The following is a 24,993-nucleotide window of genomic DNA, read 5'->3' as shown; positions in this document are numbered from 1 at the left end:
AGCAATTATTTTTTCTGCAGTTCTAATTATCCTCTGAAGTCTGTGTTTTTCTTGTTGGGTTGCAGAACCGAACCAGACAGTTATAGAGGTGCAAATGACAGACTCAATAATTCCTCTGTAGAATTGGATCAGCAGCTCCTTGGGCAGTTTGAGCTTACTGAGTTGGCGCAGAAAGAACATTCTTTGTTGTCCTTTTTTAATGATGTTTTTGATGTTAGCTGTCCATTTGAGATCTTGCGATATGATAGAACCCAGAAATTTGAAGGTTTCTACTGTTGATACTGTGTTGTCAAGTATTGTGAGAGATGGAAGTATGGAAGGGTTTTTCCTAAAGTCTACCACCATTTCTACGGTTTTGAGTGTGTTCAGTTCCAGATTGTTTTGGTTGCACCACAAGGCTAGTCGTTCGACCTCTCATCTATATGCGGATTCGTCATTGTCTTGAATGAGACCAATCACTGTTGTGTTATCTGCGAACTTCAGTAGCTTAACAGATGGATTATTGGAGATGCAGTCATTGGTATACAGAGAGAAGAGAAGTGGGGAGAGCACACAGCCTTGGGGGGCCCCTGTGCTAATTGTACAGGTATTTGATGTGATCTTGCTTAGCTTCACCTGCTGCTTCCTGTTTGTTAGGAAGCTTGTGATCCACTTACAAGCCTGTTCCGGTACCTGTAGCTGGTTTAGCTTAGTTAGGAGAATGTCTGGAATGATGGTATTAAATGCTGAACTAAAGTCTACAAAAAGGACCCTTGCATAGGTCTTTGGAACTTTATAACTTTTACCCTGTCACCTATTCTGCTCTGTGCTTTGATTTACCTTGGGGGATGTACAAGGGGGGAGAGCCATCTCTTTTCTCTGAGTTTGGAAGCACCACAGAAGAAACACATGGGAACGACTCCTTATCTCTTTCTCAGGACGACCATATCCACATCTTTGCACCTGTGGATTGCTCATTCAAAATTAAACTGAGAGGACGGGTTTCTAACCACTTTATCCTAATGGAATTGCCTGGGGGAACTCAGGCCCTGCTTTGCATTTGTTCTGCATTCACTTCCTTTCAATAAAAGTTTCTTTTTGAAATGCTAAAGTTTCGAGAGTCCATGCTTTCTTGAATAGGAGGGAGAGGAAGGACCTTACACCAGATCCTTAAATATTAGGCATACTAAAACATTTAATTAGCTACATTTGAAAAGTATTTTCATTATCTGAGAAAGATTTCTTTTCCATTCTTAAATAAATTGCAAAGTTAAAATGCCAAATAAGTACAATAAGTATTAACTCCTGTTTCTATAATTAGTGTGTCTTTATTTGGACTAGATGCTAGAAACCTGGTCTGGAATGCACAGGACATGCTCCTTCATGGCATACTGCAAGGATGGGCAAATTTTGAGTCAGGAATTATAACTGTCTCCTGATCAGATTCAAGCTGTAAGAAGCTTTCCAATGTCTGGGTGATATTAATGAAAAAATTTTTGGGTTTAAGAGGTTTGTACAGAGAAAGGATCTCCAGAGGTTTCCTCTCCCTATCCCTATTTTGCCATGTTGACTGAAAACTGTTCCGTTAAATTTCAGCAGTGCTAGGGAAATATCTCATGAAGCCTGCAGCTGGTCTACTCCTGATATTTGGTTATAGCACACTAATATATTTAATTGCATATGCATAGGCTTTTCTGTAATTTTGCCGGTGCTTTTTGTACAAGCTATTTTCATGTTTCAAGATCCATTGAAAAAGAATTATTCACCTTGATCCAGAAGATCAGTTTCCAAATGTGACAATATGAATTATATTTGTATTCTGTTTCACTTGTAAAATGCATGCAGTTGTAAATCACATATCGCCTATTGCTCAGCTTTTTTTAGAATTTTCTTTTGAAGCGCAATATATAAAAAGGCTGTTTAGGATTTATTCTTTTTAATTTTATTATATATGTTTTGATTCAAATTGTACTTTTTGTAGTATACTATATTGTAAACTGTCCAGAGAGCTCAAGTTACTAGATGTTTAAAACATTTTAATAGATGCATAAAAAATAGAAAACGTATTGCTACTGCTTAGCATGTTATGTGCTATGTATTGGATTCCAGGAAAGAAGAGAAGAGATTGCCACCATAGAAACAATCAACAATGGGAAATCCATCTTTGAAGCTCTCATAGACATTGATATATCTTGGCAGTGCCTGCAGTATTATGCTGGTCTAGCTGGTTCCTTAGCAGGTAGTGGTTTCATGTTCTGTTTGTTAATTCTGTCTCTTTTTTCATTTATTATTCCTTGGTCTAATGTCTCCTTAAATAAAACCAATTAATACAATTTTTATAAGTACTTAATATTTAAGAATTAATATCAGGTACTTCCAAGGGAAAAGTCTTAGAGCAAAGATTACTTTATTTGAGCTGTGGTTGATGTAGACTAGCAGAATTTTTCTTGAATGTTTTAGTACTTCCAGATTAATGGGGTATGGGAGACTAGCATGGTGCATTTTAGATTATTCATCTTAATTTGCGTAGAATAATTTGAAATTACTCAAAATGAATCTTGTTACACTTTCCAAAATTTGCCAAATTTCCATAGTGTTATGTTGTTATCATAGGGTAGGATTAAAATTGGTGAATTAGTTTCTTTATTATATGAAAGCTACAACCCTACCTGTGGTAAAAAGCTTGAATTTATGAATGAAATGAAGATATGTTGTATTGTTTATGAATTAATATGAAGAGATGTATATGATTAACAGAAAACTATGATCAGAAAACTATGAGTTGAATCAATGTGAGTTTATGCAGTGAAGTTGATGCATACATGCATGAAGGTGAAAATGTAGTTTATCTATGAATGGAAAGGCTAAAAGAGCTAACTAATATGATAGAGGTATAAGATTGTATCATCTTTGTAATTATCAATACATATGAAAATACAGTAGTAGTAATTGCTTAGTGTAATTGTACTAAAGTAGTAATTGCTTAGTGAATGATAAGTAAAATGTTTTTCAAGTGCTTTTAGAAAAGCTGTGCAATATTGGGAACAATATTGGGAACAATATTGGGAACAATATTGGCAATATTGGGAACAATATTGGGAATATTGGGAACAATATTGGGAATGTTTGGTAGAATTCTGATGGAAAGTATATGTGATGACAGTGAATAAAATTTGAAAGTTACCATCCTTCTCTGTGCTGTGCAGAATCCAGATTTTTGCCATTCCACAATCATTATTATTATTATTATTATTATTATTATTATTATTATTATTATTATTATTATTATTATTATTATTTATTGGATTGTTATACCGCCCTTCTCCCGAAGGACTCAGGGCGGTTCACAGCCAAGATAAAACAGCAATAATATACAAATAAAACAATAGATTAAAAAACTTATTAGACATAAGGCCAGATTAAAACATTTAGAATCATAAAAAACCCATAAAATTTATATCAAATATTAAAAGCTATTTAAAATTCCTATGCCAGTCCTGCGCGAATAAACAAATAAGTCTTCAGCTCGCGGCGGAAGGTCCAAAGGTCCGGCAATTGACGAAGTCCAGGGGGAAGTTCATTCCAGAGGGTGGGAGCCCCCACAGAGAAGGCCCTTCCCTGGGGGCCGCCAGCCGACATTGCTTGGCGGACGGCACCCTGAGAAGTCCCTCTCTGTGCGAGCGTACGGGTCGGTGGGAGGCATTTGGTAGCAGTAGGTGGTCCCGTAAGTACCCTGGCCCTAAGCCATGGAGCGCTTTAAAGGTAGTAACCAAAACCTTGAAGTGCACCCGAAAGACCACAGGTAGCCAGTGCAGCCTGAGCAGGAGTGGTGTTACATGGGAGCCACGTGCGGCTCCCTCTATCATCCGCGCAGCTGCATTCTGAACCAACTGGAGCCTCCGGGTGCTCTTCAAGGGGAGCCCCATGTAGAGAGCATTGCAGTAATCCAAGCGAGAGGTAACAAGAGCATGAGTGACCGTGCATAGGGCATCCCGGTCAAGGAAGGGGCGCAACTGGCGAATCTGGCGGACCTGATAAAAAGCTCTCCTGGAGACGGTGGTCAAGTGATCTTCAAAAGACAACCGCCCATCCAGGAGAACGCCCAAATTACGCACTCTCTCCACCGGGGCCAATGATTCGCCCCCAACAGTCAGCTGCAGCTGCAGCTGACTGTACCGGGGTGCCGGCATCCACAGCCACTCCGTCTTGGAGGGATTGAGCTTGAGCCTGTTTGTCCCCATCCAGACCCGTACGGCTTCCAGACACCGGGACAGTACTTCGATAGCTTCGTTGGGGTGGCCTGGGGTGGAGAAGTACAGCTGCGTGTCGTCAGGGTACAGTTGGTACCTCACCCCAAAGCCATTGATGATCTCACCCAGCGGCTTCATATAGATGTTGAACAGGAGAGGCGAGAGAATCGACCCCTGCGGCACCCCACACGTGAGGCGCCTCGGGGTCGATCTCTGCCCCCCTGCCAACACTGTCTGCGACTGGTCAGAGAGATAGGAGGAGAACCACCGATAAACAGTGCCTCCCACTCCCAAACTCCCCAGCCGGTGCAGCAGAATACCATGGTCGATGGTATCAAAAGCCGCTGAGAGGTCTAATAGGACCAGGGCAGAGGAATAAGCCCTGGCCCTCCAGAGATCATCAACCAATGCGACCAAAGCCGTCTCCGTACTGTATCCAGGCCGAAAGCCGGACTGGAACAGGTCTAGATAGACAGTTTCATCCAGGTATTGGGGTAATTGACATGCCACCACACTTTCTACAACCTTCGCCACAAAGCGAAGGTTGGAGACCGGACGATAATTTCCCAAAACAGCTGGGTCCAGGAAAGGCTTCTTGAGGAGGGGTCTCACCACTGCCTCTTTCAAGGTGGCAGGGAAAACCCCTTCCAACAAAGAAGCATTGATAATTCCCCGGAGCCAGTCTCGTGTCACCTCCTGCGTGGCCAGCACCAGCCAGGAGGGGCATGGGTCCAGTAAACATGTGGTGGCATTCAACCGCCCCAACAACCTGTCCATGTCCTCGGGAGTCACAGGGTCAAATCCATCCCAAACAGTCTCAACTAGACGAGTCTCCGACCTCTCACCTGGATCTACCCAATTTTGATCCAACCCATCCCGAAGCTGAACGATTTTATTGTATAGATAACCACTAAACTCCTCGGCGCAGCCCTGTAAGGGGTCCTCCTGCACTTCCTGTTGAAGGAGAGAGTGGGTCACCCGAAACAGAGCGGCCGGGCGGTTATCTGCCGATGCAATGAGGGAGGAAACGTAAAAACGCTTCGCTTCCCTCAATGCCACTAGGTAGGTCCTACTATAAGACCTAACTAGTGTCCGGTCAGCTTTGGAACAGCTGGATCTCCAGGCACTCTCTAGGCGTCTTCTCCGTCTTCTCATTGGGGAAGTTAATATGTAGCACATGTCTACTACAAGGAATGACTTTTGAAGAAAAAAGTAAAGTAAAAATGCTTCTGCCAACTTTGATGATTTTATTTGATGATTTGCTAGAATTCTAGAATAGATTTGCTAGAATTCCATGCAGGTTAATGAATTAAAAAGGACTGGTTGCACTGTCTAAGTTTTCCGGAGCATTCAGTTTCTGTATTTATTATAGGAGTGAAAAGCCTGTTCTTCAACAATTAGAATAGAAGTTCAGTAGGTTATGTTCCATCCTTCCTCTACTACTTTTCTGGACATAAAGCCTTTTTAATTACTCTACTTCTTATTTTTGAGAATTGGTTTATATTTCTTATACCCAGATCTCTTTGTCTCTTCTGTTTAGGTCAACATGTCCAGCTCCCTGAGGGATCCTTTGCTTATACTAGAAGAGAACCTCTTGGAGTCTGTGTAGGGATAGGGGCTTGGAACTACCCTTTTCAGATTGCCTGCTGGAAATCAGCCCCTGCTTTGGCCTGTGGTAAAATAAATTAACTTTTATAAATGAATGAGTTTCATTCAAAGAAACTAGTAGTCAGCGATTGCCTTTCTAGGAGTTCATTGTTACCATTTGAGATGTGAAAATGGGGAAAAAAGGTTCCAGTGGACTGTTATTAGAACTTAATAATAACACTTAAATGATAGTAGAAGAGGCCACTTTATAGATATTTCTTTTTTTATTTTATTTATTTATTTATTTTGTCAAACACAACAGTATATATAAGTATAAGCATGAAATAACCATACAAATTGGATACAGTCCAGGGGAACATTAGGACAGGAACGGTAGGCACGCTGGTGCTCTTATGCACGCCCCTTACAGACCTCTTAGGAATGGGGTGAGGTCAATAGTAGATAGTCTTTGGTTAAAGCTTTGGGGATTTTGGGAAGAGACCACAGAGTCAGGTATTACATTCCAGGCGTTAACAACTCTGTTACTGAAATCATATTTTCTACAATCAAGATTGGAGCGGTTCACATTAAGTTTAAATCTATTGTGTGCTCGTGTATTGTTGCGATTGAAGCTGAAGCAATCTTTGACAGGAAGGACATTGTAGCAGATGATTTTATGAGTTATACTCAGGTCATGCCGAAGACGGCAGAGTTCTAAATTTTCTAAGCCCAGGATTTCAAGTCTGGTGGCATAAGGTATTTTGTTGTGATCAGAGGAGTGGAGAACTCTTCTTGTAAAATATTTCTGGACACGCTCAATTGTATTAATGTCCAAAATGAGGTGTGGGTTCCAGACAGGCGAGCTGTATTCGAGAATTGGTCTAGCAAATGTTTTGTATGCTCTGGTTAGTAGTGTAATCTTTCTGGAGAAGAAGCTACGCAAGAGTAAGTTTACAACTCTTAAAGTCTTTTTGGCGATGTAGTTGCAGTGGGCTTTGGCACTTAGGTCGTTTGATATGAAAACTCCAAGGTCTTTGATGGGGTGAGGGTCATCTACAAGGTAATGTCCATCAAGCTTGTATTTTAGTGTTCTGATTTTTTTCCCAACGTGTAAGACAGAACATTTGTTGGTTGAGATTTGGAGTTGCCAAATTTTTGACCATTCTGACACAAAGTAAAGGTCTTTTTGAAGGGTAGCCGCATTGTTGGTAGTATTAAATAGTTTAACATCATCGGTAAAGAGAACACAATTACTTATAATATGGTCACAGAGGTCGTTAATGTATAATATGAAGAGTGTTGGTCCTAGAACGCTGCCTTGGGGGACTTGGGCGCTATTGACAGGAGCGGGATTTGATAGGGCACTGCCTATTTTGTCCACTTGTTGTCTGTTTGACAGGAATGCTGTTATCCAATTATGGAGGATCCGGAGATGCCGTAGGATTTAAGTTTTAAAAGAAGTTTGTCATGTACCACTGAGTCAAAAGCTTTACAGAAGTCTATGTAAATTGCATCTATTTCATTGCCCTGGTCAAGATTTGTAGTCCATATATTTTTGCAGTGAAGAAGTTGTAAATGACAGGATAATTTTTTTCTGAAAACCAAATTGTTTATTAGAGAGTAGGTTGTTTGTTTCAAGGTGGAGGGTGATGGATTTGTTGATGATTGATTCCATTACTTTGCAGGTGATGTAGCATAAAGAAATTGTAATTTTCAACTAGGCTGGGGTCTCCTTTTTTGAAGATAGGGATGACCGTGGCTAGTGACCATAGTTTGGGAAGGGAGCTGGTCCTTAAAGAGTTTTCAAAGATTATGCTTAGGGGTTTTGCTATAATAGTGAAAAGCTTTTTTATGAAGAATGCACATAGACCATCAGGTCCAATAGATAGAGATGGTTTCAGTCTGCGAAGGGCTTTTTCAACATTATCTTCTGTGAAATCTATTTGTGTTAGATCACTGTAATCATTGTTGGTACGACTGGGGAATTTTGGGTATGAGCCATTACTGTTAACAAAGACTGAGCCGAAGAATGTGTTAAAGAGGTTTGCTTTAACTGTTTCATCATTACATTCTTTACCGTTCGGTCTTTTTAGGGGTGGGATGGATCTCGAGTCTTTAAGTTTGTTGTTTACAAAATTATAGAAAGTGCAATTGGATTTTGTGTGCAGAAGGTCTTCTTCTTGTTTGATGTAGTAATTGGTGCATTCAGTCTTTCTTTGGTGGCATATATTTTTGTAGCGGTTTTTAAAGTTGGCTACATAGCCAGTTTTGTTTTTTTGCCAGAGGGGAATTTTTTTTGGATTGGAGCTTTTTTATTGAAATGGGTAATTTGTTTTTCCTGATTTTAGTGGTGGTTTGTGGTGTGGTTGACTTCAAGTAGGAAAACGCTATAGTGGTCTTCAGCAGTGGTACAGTTAGAGAATAGAGTTTGCCAGTCAAGAGATGAGAAATAGGTGTCTATAAGATCATAGTTGGCTTTTTTGAAATTGTAATTTGGTATACCATTATTATGGAGATTATTGTAAGGGTGTGTACTGAGACAAAAGTCTATCATGCTGTGGTCACTGTTGGAAAAGGGTTCTTTTATTTGTAGTCCATAAATTAAGTTTGAGTTGTTGCAGAAGATGAGGTCAAGGCAGTTGTTGAGTCTTGTATTGTTAGTTACTAGTTGATCAAGTCCTAGATTTGTAACAGCATTGTAAAGGGTAGTATGGATGGGTTCAGATGTACATTCGTTTGTTATCCAATTAATAAGAGGTAGGTTGAGGTCTCCCAAGAAGATGAGAGGATAATGGCAAGAGACAGCCCATGTTAGTAGTGTGGTTAACATGTTCGCATGTGCGATGTCGTAGTCGGGGGCTCTGTAGCATAGCAAGAAGCAAAGTGTGATGTTAAGGGACAGTTCACAGACAATAGTTTCTGGAAGAGCAAGTTTATGTGCAACTTGAATATTTTTTAAATTCAGTGACTTTTTGTAAAAGATAGCCACTCCACCTCCTCTGCGGGTTTCGCGATCGGACCGGAAAACATGATATTCTCTGTCTGAAATGATGGAGTCTGGGAGGGATGAGTTCAGCTATGTTTCGCATACAAATATAATGTCGCATGTACCAGTATTTAACAAGAGGAGAAATTCAGGCATTTTGTTTACAATGCTTCTTGCATTTATCAGTTTGCATTTAAGTTCTGTAGTGGTTGGTATAGAGGAAATAAGGGGCGTGCGTACCTAATTTTGGATAATGGCTGGTTGAAAGTTCTGTATGACCAATGGTTTTGGGTGATAGGGCATTGATTTAGCTTCAAAACATATGTGGGATGGATATAATGAAAGTCTGTATGACTTTGTCTTAGCTGGACTGAAACATTTTTTCTTCAGTATTGCTCTTTCATTTTATTGTAGATGTAGATCTTTTTTAGACAGAAAATGTGTCTCCATTCTTATTTTTGTGAATTGGACTACCCAGGTAATGCCATGGTCTTCAAGCCTTCTCCCTTCACCCCCATCTCTATTGTGCTACTGGCAGAGATCTACAATAAGGCTGGTGTCCCTAAGGGACTTTTCAATGTGGTGCAGGGTGGAGCTGCCACAGGCCAATTCCTGTGCCAGCACCCAGATGTGGCCAAAGTCTCATTCACGGGGAGTGTGCCCACAGGTATTAAGGTATGTATATATACATACATACATACATACATACATACATACATACATACATACATATAAAGTGCTGTCACTATTGAATAATAAAGTTTTTAAAAATGTTTGATTTCTGAAGCAGTCCTGATGCAATTTGTCCCTTCTCCCATGACTTGGCAATTTATTGACACACATGCAACTATGCAAAGTTCAGTTAGAAGAGTTGCTTTGCCCGTTTGAAAGGCTGGTAGACCTGTTCATTCTGCAGTTTACATATTTGCCAGTTGCCAGGTCTACATGTATTCCATTGAAATTACAAGGTCTTCTTTGGAAATGTGAAGATCACTTCTTATTCCAGATTCTACTTTTGAATTGCATGTTGGTAAAAAAATCAGTGGTGAAATGCTCCTGGATTGCCAGATCCGGTAGCAATGGCGGTGGGGAGTTCGGAGAACCGGTAGCAAAAATCCCTGCCCTCCCCCACATGCCCAGCTGAGCCGCGTGATCATCAGAGGTTGTTTTTTTTTTACTTTTAAAAGCATTTTTTCTTCGGTGAAAAAATGCTTTTAAAAGTAAAAAAAAAAGCTTCTGATGAAGCTGGGATCATCTGAACCTTTTAAAAGCATTTTTTCTCAACCTGTTTGGCCGAAGATGTTTTAGAAAAAATGCTTTTAAAGGGTTCTGGTGATCTGGCAAGTCAGCTGGATCGTCAGAACCCTTTAAAAGCATTTTTTCTACAACTTCTTCAGCTGAAGAGGTTTTAGAAAAAATGTTTTAAAAAGGCTCCTCTGGCGATCCCAGCTGAGTTGCCTGATCATCAGAGGCTTTTAAAAGCATTTTTAAAAAATGCTTTTAAAAGTTAAAAAAAAAGTTGGCCACGCCCACCCAGTCACATTACCCACCCACCCCCCAAGCCATGCCCACAGAAGCAGTAGTAACAAATTTTACATTTCATCCCTGTAAAAAATTATCCAGTAATTCTTACTCAATGTATTTATAAGTTATTTTTTCTGTGCTGAAGCATCTGGCAGCATTTTATAGTCAAAATAGCAATAAAAATACAGTTCAAATAAAACATATTCATTATAATTAGAAGAAAAAACATTCTTAATATTCATATCAAAAAAGCTTGAATAAAGGCCCATTTCTACTTTAATAGCATAGCTTTGGGTGTTTATAGCAAAAATAGCATATTTATGTGCAGTGGTGGGATTCAAATAATTTAACAACCGGTTCTCTGCCCTAATGGTTTCTTCCAACAACCAGTTCGCCAAACTGCTCAGAAAATTAACAACCGGTTCTCCCGAAGTGATGCGAACTGGCTGAATCCCACCACTGTTTATGTGAGATAACTGCTTGGAAATGTTCACCAGGCACTACCTATGTCCTGATTAATTCACTGAAAAAGAGCAGTAATTTTGTATTTGAGGTGAATCTTTATTCAATAAATTCTAGTTGAGGCTCTGCACTTACCAAGAAAGATAATATAATTGCCTGTGTTAGCTGCTACATCTTGTTCTGTTTTTTTTCCCCAATAGATTATGGAAATTGCAGCCAAAGGGATCAAACCTGTTACTTTAGAGTTAGGAGGAAAGTCTCCCCTCATTATCTTCTCTGACTGTGTATTGGATAATGCTGTGAAAGGAGCCCTCATGGCTAATTTCCTTACCCAGGGTGAGGTATGCATTTTTTTATCTAACAGGGAAGAAGCTGTGGATCTGACTACATCATTTTAAGAAGTCCAGTTAAGTTCCATACCTGGAGAAGAAATCTGCTATATCTTGTAAAATATTGTAATGCAGAAATGTTTATCAGAATCTCTAAGAAAAAAATTGGCGCCTTACCATTCCACAAACCTTTTCCTTATTTCATTCTGGGTGAGGAGAAATGCCTAAACTTGTGCTGTGTTCTAAGATCCAAATTTTTCAGTGTTCATTGCTTTTCAGGACTGGTATTATCTTGTAATGTTTGTTGTTCAAGAAGAGGCTCTGCTTCTCTATTCACTCCTCACAGACTTTATGTATAATTATTTGATTTGATTTGACTTACTGATATTTATTACTGATTGCTGTTCCAAAGAGATATTAAATCAATGCAGAAATGGTCAGTACAGATAATCCTCAATTTATAATCGGTTATTTAATGATTGTTTGCAAGCATGACAAATTTTGAATGGGTGCTTTGTACTTCTGACCATTGTATGCACTTGACCATTGTAAAATGTTGCATCACAACTGCTGGCATCATATGACCGTATTTCAAGTGCTTGGCAATTTGTTCACATTTATGACCAATTGTGAAGTATCCTATGATCACTATTTGAAATCTTCTTTGGCAGCTTCCCCAGAAAAACATTGGAGAAGCCGTCAGGGAAGATTGCAAGTGGAGGGAATGTTGGATTTGAGGCCTGTTCCTCCAGCATGCTGAGGGATTTCTCCTCTGTACAGTGAGAATTTTACCAGATTTCAAATGCCAGCATTCCCACCCCACCCCACCCCACATCTTCAGAGGCAAAAACATTAGTGAACACCAGCATTCTGAGCCTTACAGTGGTATTTGCTAGCATTTTCACTAGATTTGAGATCTGTTCTTCCAGAATGCTAAAGGATTCCCCCTCTAAGAAATGAAAAGTCTCAGCCCACTGGAGAAACAGGCCTCAGATCTAGTGAAAACTATAGCAAACGCCATTGTTTTTGTGGGTATTCTCCCTGGTGGGGCAGGGGCAGGGGTAGGGCCTGAGTGTGGTGGAAGACCTGTGCCTTCTCCCTGCCCCACCACACCTGTATGGCCCAGGCCTTCTCCCTGGCATTCTGTTTAACAATCTGTGTGGGTCACTTAAAAACTTTACTCAGTGACTGAGATTCTGGATCCAATGGTGGTCATAAGTGGAGAACTATCTGTAAGTTGGTAGTTATAGGTTAGTTCTGAGCCTGTCAATTCTGAAAATGGGCCCTTTCTTAAGCCTGTCTCTGTGCCTCAGGTTTGCTGCAATGGTACCCGGGTATTTGTACAACGAGCAGTCCTGGAAGCCTTCATCAAAGAAGTTGTGAAACAGACTCAGAACATCAAAATTGGTGACCCCCTGTTGCAAGATACAAGGATGGGAGCACTTATCAACAAAGCACACCTGGAGAAAGTCTTGAGTTTTGTTAAACAAGCAAAGGAGCAGGTGAGCATTATCTTTACTGAGCTTTATCCTGAGGGATTGGGCTACTGAAAACACTTCACTCATCTGCCACATGAGGTGCTAGAACATCATACAGGCATCATATTATGTATTATATGCAAAACTAAGTATTCAAGATAGAACAAAGGTGCTTTTCTGTGTCTGAAAAGTTTATGACTATCCAGTGAAAAGCTATCTGATCTGGGCACATCTGTTTAACCAACTATAATTGGGTTACTAAAAACAATGAGCACAAACCACATCTGGAATAAAATTTGTCATGCTTAATGGTAGATCTTAGTGTTTTTATCTCTTATTGTGGAAGAAGTCAGATTTGAGCAGCATTTACCATAGAGAATTTTTTTTATAGTCAGGTGGTGTACCTCTCATCAACCTATATTCACCAAATTTAAGTCAGTAATGTTAAATAAACATGCACGTTTACTTAAGCTGTTTTGACTGTAGGACTCAACTCATGTGGCTGGTAGAGTCGTGCTATTACCTGAATGAGCAGTGGAACCTTTTTTGGCTTTAGATGATTTTAAGGGGCAAAATATGTCTCAACTCTTTTTATTCTCATTCAATACTGCTAAATAAATAAATAAATAAATGTGTCAGCCTCCACTCCAATCTTCACATCTTTTGTACTCTTTATATTCAGTTGTTAGATAGCATGGGGTTTTATTTGTAATGTAAATAGCTCTTGGATTCAGGGTAAGGAGAGAGGGCCCTTTAAGAGTGTCGGTCTGACATAATTAAGGGGGGAGGGGAGATTAATGCTTTGAATTCAACAGGAATGTTTGAGCGCGAACTCTCAACGGACATTGCATTCCTGATTTGATTGACAGCAAGAGACCTGCGGAAGAAGATTACCACGGGGCCCCGAGAAGGAGCTGGCATTGGACCAGACCTGATGACCTCTTGGGAAGAGGAGGGAGTAACAGCGGGGGTTTGGAATGTTAGCCATATTTTGTCTCAGATTCAACTTTATACTGCTGCAATCAAGATGTATCTAGTAAAAGTACTTTTCTTTGTTTGCAAATGAAGTCAAGGTGTATTCTTTCCTAGATATAATCAGAGGCAGCTTGACAAAATGCCTAATCCCCTATAGTATAAATAAATAGATAAGGAATAAATAGGTATAATATGTGAATGTGTGTGTACTTAAACTCAATAGGGAAGGGGTCTGGTCTATTAGTTTTATAAATATATTTATTTATAAAATTTATTGTCTGCCTATTTTATCTGGGTAACTCTAGGAGCTTACAATAATAAAAAACCCTATGTCCTCATTTATTGGGCCCTCATGATCAAAACTAGCCAGGGATTTTACTTCTGTTCTAATAAATATATAAAAGAACATTTATTAGACCTGTTTTCATTTTAATGTTCATTCCCATTCCATATTCATATATAGCAATAGCACTTGGACTTATATACTGCTTCACAGTGCTTTACAGCTCTCTCTAAGCAGTTTAGAGGCAGCATGTTGCCCCCAACAATTTGGGTCCTCAGTTTACCCATCTCGGAAGGATGGAGGGCTGAGTCAACCTTGAGCCTGGTGAGATTTGAACTGCCAAATTGCAGGCAGCCAGGTCAGCAGAAGTAGCCTGCAGTACTGCACCCTAACCACTGTGCCACAATGGCTTGTATATAACCAGTGGTTGGATTCAAATAATTTAACAACCAGTTCTCTGCCCTAATGACCGGCTGGGTAGGTGTGGCTGGGTGGGCATGTAACTGGGTGGGCATGACACAGGACTCATGTGGTGCTAAGGCAGGACTTCCCTGAGACCTCCCTCACTCTCATTATACAAGTAATCCTCCAGTTACAAATGTAATAGAGCCTGCCAATTAGATTTGTAACCTGGGGATTCATTTGATTGAATCACGTTAAATGAACGTAATCACTCCCTGCTTTCACCATCGAATGTGCAGGTCTTTAAATTCACACAAGGTATCTCAGGCTGGGGAACAGCATGTGCTCCAGCTAGTGCTGGAGCAGACCATCCAAGGCCTCTCCCAATCCACTGAGATACCTCATGCTCCCCTGGAGTCCCCACAATTGTTTCACCCACCCCATCCTGCTCCCCTGGGTCTCCACAGACTGGCCCTGCTTTGCTAGCATCTCAGATTCCACTTACTCCTCCCCACGCCATTTCCCATGGATTACTTACTTTTTTTTTTGCTGTAAATGTATAATTTTTACTGGTATCTATTCTGTTAATATAACTAAATAAGCCTTTATACACTTGAAGCATTGTGAAATGCAATCTGATCAGAAACAAAAAATTTGACAAGCCTAATGTACAATGCTTGATAGTAGCATTATAAAAAGACTTTTCCGTGAAATGTTTAAATACTCAGAATTTTTAAATCTGGCAATCTTATGTCAAAAATTGCTAAAATGATACATTTAGTTGCAGATCAGAGAAATTTTTAACATATAGTTCTTTTATATTTTTAAACATAATCTTAATAGGTTACATTCATGCTAACTTAAATTACCTTTACTTCCCACTGAAAATAATGGAAATGTTAATCATGCCATTTATTTTATTACTTACTTTTTGAAGATCTTACTTTTCCAGAGGTCCAAAAGAGGCTGACCCACTTTCAGAGAAGTCAAAGTGTTCTATTCAGATGATGGTGAAGCTGTAAGAACGTGAAAGCTAACAAAAACATTTTCACCAGCTTCTGAGCAAAAGACTTCGGCTGGGGCATTTGGCCAGCAGGCCTAGGCCTGGACTGGGCCATAGCAGCCTCCTGCTTGAGGTAGCAGCAACAGCAGCCAATCAAAGGGGAGGTTGCTTCCTTTGTCTCATCGGGCTGAACTGCAAGGCCCTTGCTGATTGACTGCCACACCTCAATCCCTGAAGCTGCTCATTTGAACTAGCCAGTCAGCAGCCAGCAGACTGGGCCCAAGCTAAGCTTGTCCAGACTATTGTGGCCTGCCAGCAGAGCTGGCAGCAGAGTCTGAAAGTGAGGAGGTTGGGGAGGAACTTGGGACAATCCTGGGGGCTGGGGAAAGCTTGGACAAGGGCTCTGCATCGGAGGCAGAGAGGGAGATAGACAGCAGCGAGGCAGAGGAGCAGCTGGAGCCCATTCCTAGTATGTGCATGCACAGAGCTGCCAGACAAGACAAGAACAATTAAGAAAGCATGGTCGACTTGGGAGTAAGGCCACATCTTGGAAATAATTGCCCCCCCCCCATAGGAAATAAAAGAGGAAAAAACAGGGAGTGGGCTTTTGCAGGAAACAATTTGTTCATTCCATGACTCTGAGAGACTCTGTTCCAAGTTTTGCCTTGTACTGCAAATTTACATGGCAGCTTGCCAAACGAGAAAAAGTGTGTTGAGAAATAGTCCTTTGAAAAATTGTTTGAAAAAACCTTGCTGACTGTGAATGAGGTTTTGCCAGTAATTCCTGCCTCCTGCTTGTTAAGGGAGCCTAGGTCAGAACACAGACTGGATAAAAACTAAATCTGCAGGCCCTCATGGCAGAGAAGCTGAAGTCTTTTATTCAGATGGGGAAAGCTGTTTTCCTTACATCTCACATTCTTACAGCTTCACCGGTTTCTGAATAAAAGACTTTGGCTTCTCTGCCAGGTGGCTCACCCTCTTTTGTAGCTCTTTGAAAAGTAAGTACAGTAAAGCCATGGGAAATGGGGTTGGGGAGGGTGGATTGGGCCCAGTGACCCTCTATTTCAGCCTGTAAGAGGCCAGGAGAGCCCTAGGAAGGCCTGGAAGAGGCGCGGGAGGGCAGATCGGGCCCAGGGACCCTCCATTTTGGCCTGTAACAGGCCGTTCATGCTGGCAAAGAAGCAAAGGAAGGCTGTCAGGCTACCCCCGACGGCAAATAGGAAAGAATTCACCTTGACTCCATTTGGATTGGAAACAAGTACTTTTACTTTTACAGTCTGGTTAGCAGCCAAGCAAAGCTGGAACTGAGACAAAATATGGCAAACATATCATATCCCCCCAATTGTCCCTCCTCCTCCAGGAGGTCAGGCTGGTCTGGTCCAATGCCAACTCCTTCACGGCCCCTCGTGGTAATCTTCTTCCACAAGTCTCTGGATGTCAGTCAACTCAGGAATGCAGTGTCGGTTAGGAAAGCGCGCGCTGATAACACTCAATCATTAATCACCCCTCCTCCCAGTTATGTCAGCCGACACTAATAATAAGCTCCTTTCCCTTACCCCGGACGGTGGTATGATTCACCTCATGATCCTAAAAGTTTATAATACAGAAATAAACATTTTACATTCTATCTACTGATATAATCATTTAAAAGTAAATGAAGAGTGGAGTGGAGGCTGACATTCGGCCCTCCTGCAACAAGGACGTCAGTCCTAGAAAGAAAAAAGAGAAGTTAGGGTTTGTCAGGATATTTTTTATAGAATTGTGCTATTTTTTCCGAGGCATGAACATCTTCTTTATTCACCCATTCAGCTTGGGATAATGGGAAGTGTTTCCAAGAAATAAGATATTGAATTTTATTTCTATGTTTTCTTGAATCCAAAATTTCTTTTATTTCAAAGTGTTGTTCTCCTTCTATGAGAATTGGTATAGGAGGGGGTGTATGGTCAGGACGGAAAGTAGATGTGTGTTCAGGTTTCAGCAAGCTGACATGGAAAACGGGGTGGATTCTCCTAAGTGTTTTTGGTAACTCTAGTTGTACCGTCACGGGGTTGATGATTTTTACTATTGGGAAAGGTCCCACATATTTGGGTCCAAGTTTCTTAGATTTCTGAGTGGTTTGAAGATATTTGGTGGAAAGATAAACTTTATCGCCCACTTGATATTTGATCTCAGGGGACCTTTTTTTATCTGCTTGTTTTTTGTGCGCACGGTGAGCGTCGTCGATCGCCTTGCGAGTCAGTTTCCATGTGCTTTGTATTTGATCTATCCATTCTGATAAAGAGGAAACAGTAGTTTTTTCCTGTGGGAGTTCCGAGATAGGAACAAAATCTTGGCCTGAAGCTATTTTAAAGGGAGTAAATCCCGTGCTACTATGAATTGAGTTGTTGTAGGCAACTTCAGCAAAAGGTAAGAGATCAGCCCAATTATCTTGCTGGTAGTTAACATAACATCGGAGATATTGTTCTAGTACAGAGTTGACGTTCACAGCTTCCATTAGTTTGAGGATGATGGGAGGAGCTTAATCCTTAGGCGGAACCAATGAGTCGTAAAATTCTTTCCAAAATTTAGAAGTGAATTGAACTCCTCGATCTGAAATGATGCGATCAGGCACTCCGTGAAGTCTATAAATGTGTTGTACAAACAACTTTGCTAGAGTCTTTGAGGAGGTATTTTGAACATGGAATAAAATGGACTTGTTTGGAGAAAAGGTCAGTCACTACCCATATAACAGTATTGCGGAACTTTCAGGTAATTCCACTATGAAATCCATGGATATTTCTTTCCATGGGGTTCCTGGTCTGGCTACCGTTTGTAGTAGTCCAGGAGGTTTTCCCGGAGGTCTTTTGGATGATGCACAGACCGGGCAACTTGCCACATATGCTTGAATGTCTTTTAAGACTTGCCCACCAAAATTGTCTTTTAAGAAGATGCAAAGTTTTCACAAATCCAAAATGTCCTGCCATCTTGGCATCATGGCATCGTTGTAGGATGGTTTCTCTGAGTGATAGAGGAACATATAGTTTTGTTCCAATCCAAGCTAGTCCATCACGGAGTGTGCATTCATGGGAATCGTTAAGTACCAGTCATCGGTATTTAAAGCTTCTTTAAGCGATTTGGTTAGTTCATCTGGGAGTGAGGTCAGGTTTGGAGTGGCTTCTAGTTATTGCTGGGGCCAACTGTTGCAGGAAGTATTGGTTGAACCACCTCGGGCGAGTGCAATTGTATTGGGGTACACGTGAAAGAGCATCTGCTAAGAAGTTTTTCCCTCAGGAATATACTGTAAAGTAAAATTAAAGCGGTTAAAATATTGAGTCCAACGGGCTTGTTTAGTGAAAGTTTTCTAGGAGTCTTTAGCGCTTCCAGATTTTGTGATCAGTCCAAACTTCAAAAGGATGATTTGAACCTTCTAAGAATTGTCTCCATGTCCGTAGAGCCCAATGAACTGCAAACGCTTCTTTTCCCAAATAGCCCATCGCCTTTCGGTTTCAGTCAATTTTAGAAGTGAAAGCACAGGGTTGTAAATTACCATCAGCATTGTTTTGGAGCAAGACGGCCCGACTGCTACATCACTTGCATCAGCTTGTATTACAAAAGGAACATCCATGTCAGGGTGCTTTAAAATAGGTTCGGCAAAGAGTCGTTTCAATTTTTCAAATGCTGCTTGACATTCCATTGTCCATTCGAGGGTAATGATGGTTTGGGTTTCGTGTCTCCTTTAGTTTTTAAGAGGTTAGTGATTGGTAAAACAATTTGAGCAAAGGAGGGATGAATTGTGATAGAAATTTGCAAATCCAAAAACTTTGGAGCTGTTTGCGTGTGCGTGGGGGCCCATTCCAAAACAGCTTTCACTTTTCCTGGATCCATTTCTAACCCATCAGCGAGATCGATATCCTAGGTAGTCTATTTTGGTTTGATGGAAATCACATTTGGATAGCTTGCAATACAGTTCAGCAGATAATAACTTTTTGAGAACTGCTCTTACTAGTTTAATGTGTTCTTCCATAGTTTCTGTATAGATGAGTATGTCGTCAAGGTAGACAAGAACTCCTTTGAACAAATGCTGATGGAGTATTTCATTTATCAGTTGCATAAAAACTGCAGGCGCCCCCTGCAGACCAAAAGGCAGTACTCGAAACTGGAAACACCCTAGTGGACAGTTGAAAGCGGTTTTCCATTCATCCCCCTCCTTTATACGCAGTCTGTACTTAGCTCCTCGCAGGTCCAATTTGGTGAAGAACTTCCCCTTCGCTAAGTGTGCTAACATATCTTTCATGAGCGGCATGGGGTATATGTTTTCGGCGCACAGTGCGTTCAAATTTCTATAGTCAACTATAAGACGAAATGAGCCGTCTTTCTTTTCCCGGAACATCACAGGTGCGGCCACGCGAGGCCTAGCTGGTTGGATAAAGCCCCGCTCTAGGTTTTTGTCTATGAACTTTCGCAGTTCTCCCAATTCTTTTGGGTCATGGGGTAAGCTTTTGGTTTTGGAAGTTTTACCCCGGTAGGATGTCGATGGCACAATCAATAGGCCTATGGGAGGTAGAACGTCTGATGCTTTCTCACTAAAGACTTCCCGCAGGTCCCAGTACTCCTTAGGTATCCTTTCCTCCCCATCTATCCGTTCAACCATTGCCCCCCATTTATCTTGGAGCATGGCCATAGTCTGACTCTTCTTGGAACCCCCTTTTCCTTCTTTTAACGCTCTTGAGCGGAACCGTAAGACTCCCGTTCTCCAGTTAATATGGGGGTTCCATTTCCGCAACCATGACAGTCCTAGTACCAAAGGTTGGTCCATTCCAGGGGCTACTATGAAGTTTAACATCTCGCGATGGTCTCCAATTTCCATTTCTATGGGGTCTGTTACAAAATGGTGGTCCTCCCCCTGCCACACTGCCATCCAACTGGGCAAATGCTATGGGCCTGCTTAGGGTTCTCAACCTTAGTTCCATTTTTTCTACTAGTTCGGGACTGATCATGCACCTAGTACATCCCGAATCTAATAACGCTAACATTTCCCCCTTGTTGCCCGAGGAGGGAACATGCAGGTTGACTGGAATGTCCAAGGGGCCCCGTGCCCAACTCACCAGAAAGTCTTCGTCGGACTCCGATGTGGTTTTGCTGTCATCAGTGTCGGTCGACGCTTCGCGGTCCTCTTGGATGGGCGTGCCCTTCTTGGCAATGCCGTCCTCCACTTTTGCCGGTTTTCGCGCCTTAGCAGTTGGTTTCACTGCTTCCTTCCCACCACCAGGGGTCGTGCTTGGAACCAACTTCACTCGACAGTCGGCTGCCCGATGGCCCTCTTTTCCGCATCTGTAGCACGCAGTCGATCGTTGTCCCCCTCCCTCTGGTCTAGGCGTGTCCCTTGAGGGCCACCCAGGAGAATGGGCCGGGTAAGGTCTTCCAGTGCGCTGCCTTCTGCTACGGTCCTTCGCTAGTTCAATTTCCATCTCTGCTGCCAGGGTATACCAGCCATACAATGTGGTTGGAGGCGCTCGTGCCGGCACAGTTCATAGAGATCTCCATTCAGGCCCTCTTTGTAAAGTCGACCAGGATCACCTCCGACCACCCTCTCATCAAGGGACTAGATCACTGAATTCCTGGGTATAATCAGCCACGGTCTCCTCCCTTGCCTGATGGTTTTCATTCGACCTTTGGCTTTCTGCTCCGCCAGGTCCTCAAACCTCCTCCTTAGTGCCGTAATAAAATGCTCGTAATTTTGCAGTAAGGGGAGTGGTTTCTCTGTGACACAAACCATGCAGCTGCTCTTCCGGTCAAATTGTGGGTCACAGCTCTAACTTGTGCTGCCTGTGACCAATAATCTCCCAGTCTAACATGTGGTCATTCACTATCGCCAGGAACAATTCCAGCTCCTTAGCATCTCCATCAAATTTTTCTAATATGGGGAATTTTGGCTTTTCCTTCCCCTGCGCGGCCTTGCATGGTCAGCAGGTGGCGCCTGGCCCCCATCCAATTCAGCTTCCTCTGGGGAGAGAGTTTCCGTCTCTTCAGGAGTCTCACCACCCTGGAAATCACCTCTAACGGGCCTCTTTGTAACTTCTTCTTCCTCTTCCCCTCCCCCCTTGGAGGACTGAACAGGGGATTCATACCTTTGGCGAGCAGCTTGCCTTACTTTCACTTCACGAAATAGGCGTAGTGCTTCTTCCAATTGGAGGCTGTCTCTGACTTTCTGCTCCTCAGCCCACTCGGAAAAAGTGCGCAGTTTCTCCTTTCTCCTTGTAGTTACTCCAGAGGGAGGTTCCTTGAAATCGGGTTGCCTCCTCTCTTCTTCCAACTGCATTATCTCCAGCTCAGGGTTAAAACTGACAGAAGAAATATCTCCGGACGCCTCCCCCAGTTCAGCCGGTAGCAGGCCTTCTATCACTTTTGGGTTTTCTTCCCCCCCGGTATTGCGATTGCAATCCTGGTTGGTAGACATGATGATCAGTTCCAGCTTAATGTCAGGCTACCCCCGACGGCAAATAGGAAAGAATTCACCTTGACTCCATTTGGATTGGAAACAAGTACTTTTACTTTTACAGTCTGGTTAGCAGCCAAGCAAAGCTGGAACTGAGACAAAATATGGCAAACATATCATATCCCCCCAATTGTCCCTCCTCCTCCAGGAGGTCAGGCTGGTCTGGTCCAATGCCAACTCCTTCACGGCCCCTCGTGGTAATCTTCTTCCACAAGTCTCTGGATGTCAGTCAACTCAGGAATGCAGTGTCGGTTAGGAAAGCGCGCGCTGATAACACTCAATCATTAATCACCCCTCCTCCCAGTTATGTCAGCCGACACTAATAATAAGCTCCTTTCCCTTACCCCGGACGGTGGTATGATTCACCTCATGATCCTAAAAGTTTATAATACAGAAATAAACATTTTACATTCTATCTACTGATATAATCATTTAAAAGTAAATGAAGAGTGGAGTGGAGGCTGACATAGGCTCACCTGGCAGGCAGGTAGCTGGGCCACATGGGAGGCAATGGAGAATGGTGAAGGCTCAGTAGGTAGCTGGGCCGTGGGGGAGGCCAGGGCAAAGGCAGGCAAGTGGGCTGGGCTACGGGGGCCACATGATCGTGGCAAGCGAGCTAGCAAGTAAGGGAGCCACAGAACAGCAGCTGCTATGCCGTGGCCAAGGCAGATGAAGTGAGATAAGGAGTAATGGGAAGGGGAGGGGAGGGGGGCAGCCAGTGGTGTGATTAGCCAGTTCTCTGAACTGTGTAAAAATTTAACAACAGATTCACTCGAACCAGTCCGAACTGGCTGAAGGCCACCTCTGTATATAACTATCTATTTCTATTGCTATCTCCCTTTCTAAGTGTGTAAGCAATACAACTTACCTATCAGCCATTGCTTCCCTTCAGAGTGTTGACTCTTATCAATAGCCAATAAGGAAAACAAGAGCAAGCAACAATTGGAATTATATAGGTCCCAGCTGGCAAGAGGATGCAAGTTTAACTCTAAACTTTAGTAAGTTTAAGACGGGTGAACTCCCAGAACTCCCCAACCAGCATGCTCTGGGCACTGTACAAAACAGCATGCTGGCTAGGGAATTCTGGGAGTTGAAGTCCACTGTTTGTTAAGGTTGAAAAGCACTGACTTAGATTAATATAGAAGGCAATCTGCTGAGTATCCTGATCATAAATATTTTGAAGTAGCTTATTCTATTTTAGTAAACATGAGAAAATGAAACATGTCAGTCACATGTTTCTTCCATTGGTGAAATGTCAATCCAATCTATTTGGGTTTCAAACACTTATAGGACATTATGTGATAGGAGAAGATTCATTTCTATTGCCAAGAGTGATATTGCACCAAGAGAAAGAACCTTCTGTCCAGTCTAGTGTTTTATTATATACACTCAAGCTTTGGTACCTTCCTGCATAGGTTGGCAAAGTTTTGCTAATTATATGTAAAATGCATTGTGGTTTTCTGCCATTATCTTCTGTTTTACTTTTTAGGGTGCAGAAGTCCTGTGTGGAGGGGATGCATTTGTGCCAGATGATCCCGGTCTGAAAAATGGCTTTTATATGTCTCCTTGTGTCTTAGGTATGGATATTATATTATTAATGCCATTGGCACTACTTTTTAACCATAGGCAAAACTTTGATTTTACTAGACTAGACTAAAGGGGTAGGGTGAAGACAAGATAATAACATGGTGTTAAAAAGTTTTATTCATATATATATATATATATTTGTTTTCTGAGGTTTTCGCGGGTGTTTGTATGTAGGTCTTTGGTTATTCGGGTTTTCTCCCGCGTAAAATTGGAAGTGTCTTGGCGACGTTTCGACAAAGTCTCATTCGTCATCTTCAGGCTTCAGCTTCGTGCTTCTGCTCATTCTGCTCATTCTGCTCCCAGAAGCGAAAGAGACTTCGTCGGAACGTCGCCAAGACACCTCCCATTTTACGCGGGGGAAAACTCGAATAACCAAGACCTACATACATATATATATATGTATGTATGTATGTATGTATGTATGTATGTATGTATGTATCTGTCTGTCTTTCTGTCTGTCTTTGGTTATTCGGGTTTTCTCGCGTAAAATTGGAAGTGTCTTGGCGACGTTTCGACAAAGTCTCATTCGTCATCTTCAGGCTTCAGCTTCGTGCTTCTGCTCATTCTGCTCATTCTGCTCCCAGAAGCGAAAGAGACTTCGTCGAAACGTCGCCAAGACACTTCCAATTTTACGCGGGAGAAAACTCGAATAACCAAAGACCTACATACATACCCGCGAAAACCTCAGAAAACATATATATATATATATATATATGTATGTATGTATGTATGTATGTATGTATGTATGTATGTATGTATCTGTCTGTCTTTCTGTCTGTCTTTGGTTATTCGGGTTTTCTCCCGCATAAAATTGGAACATCCATAAGTGCTTGGTAAAGAGTGTATTATCTGGGTCAATATACTTTACATACAATTCTGATAATAATATTACCATTTAAGTATACATAAGTGTAATTTTTCAACTTCTAACATTTGTGTATATATAGTAATTATAATATGTTCTATTATATTTGTATACATAATACTATTTTCCCAATTTCTATTTTCTACTTCTTTTTTCTAACACTTAATAAAATAACCACCATGTTAAAAAATATTCTATATCTATCCATCATCTCTTGCCCTTTTTAGAATTTCAACTCTTATTAACTTTTTGGCGCATCTTTCCTGCTTCTCCTCTGGTATCGTGTAACTCCTTTTATCATGTTTATTTAATCTAAATATTTCCTCTGCCACAACATTTCTCTCTTGCTGTTGAATCTCTAGAGCACCCATCCGCAGTTCCCACATTTTTAGGAGATCTTTCTCTTAATTCTCTTTTCTCTTTTGAATTTTTAAAAAATATTCTATTTGTTCCGTCTTAGAGATTATTGCTATCTTTTTGTCTGCTTGTATCATTTTTGGAATTATCTCTATTATCTCCTCAGCTGTTTCTGGTTTCTGTTCTATTTTCTGATTTTTTTGTTCATTTTTTATTGTCATTTACTGGGATTTTCCTAATCTCAACATATCTTGCATCAATTCCATTGTCTTCTTATGATTCCTTGTTATGTCTTCCTTAATGCATTGAAACATCAACATTATTTCTTTATAGACTGCATTTGTTTTCTCCTGCTGAGACATTTTGTGCTGAGATGCTACATTAATCATTGCTCAATATTCCACTAAAATTTCAATATACCAATTGTTCAGAAACACCAAACCCACCAGTA

The 24,993-nt window shown here is 41.4% G+C and overlaps 2 protein-coding genes across 7 annotated transcripts in view; one reads left to right on the top strand and one right to left on the bottom strand.

Annotated features, from left to right (window-relative positions):
- The window catches only part of LOC131194855 (4-trimethylaminobutyraldehyde dehydrogenase), a 175,372-nt gene that overhangs the window by 77,451 nt on the left and 72,928 nt on the right, over positions 1–24,993 (top strand). For all 6 annotated transcript variants that reach the window (XR_009154335.1, XM_058176388.1, XM_058176387.1 and 3 more), the window contains 6 exons: positions 2,089–2,218; positions 5,770–5,904; positions 9,281–9,477; positions 10,989–11,129; positions 12,431–12,619; positions 23,223–23,310. Coding sequence is in view for 5 of the 6 variants with exons in the window: in XM_058176388.1 (XP_058032371.1) it covers positions 2,089–2,218; positions 5,770–5,904; positions 9,281–9,477; positions 10,989–11,129; positions 12,431–12,619; positions 23,223–23,310 (880 nt within the window). In the remaining variant the exon portion in view is untranslated. The remainder of the gene's footprint in view (positions 1–2,088; positions 2,219–5,769; positions 5,905–9,280; positions 9,478–10,988; positions 11,130–12,430; positions 12,620–23,222; positions 23,311–24,993) is intronic.
- On the bottom strand, positions 14,464–20,728 carry LOC131194861 (probable ATP-dependent RNA helicase vasa-like). The gene is made up of 2 exons (XM_058176402.1): positions 20,343–20,728; positions 14,464–16,967 (listed from the first exon to the last, which is right to left on the bottom strand). Exons 1-2 carry the CDS (start codon positions 20,703–20,705, stop codon positions 16,962–16,964), a joined length of 369 nt encoding a protein of 122 aa, XP_058032385.1. The 5' UTR covers positions 20,706–20,728; the 3' UTR covers positions 14,464–16,961.

Source organism: Ahaetulla prasina, chromosome 3 (assembly GCF_028640845.1).
Source record: "Ahaetulla prasina isolate Xishuangbanna chromosome 3, ASM2864084v1, whole genome shotgun sequence".
In the NCBI taxonomy this organism is placed as follows: Eukaryota; Metazoa; Chordata; class Lepidosauria; order Squamata; family Colubridae; genus Ahaetulla; species Ahaetulla prasina.
The sequence above is the reverse complement of the archived record's forward strand: the minus strand, read 5'-3'. Positions and strand labels throughout refer to the sequence as shown.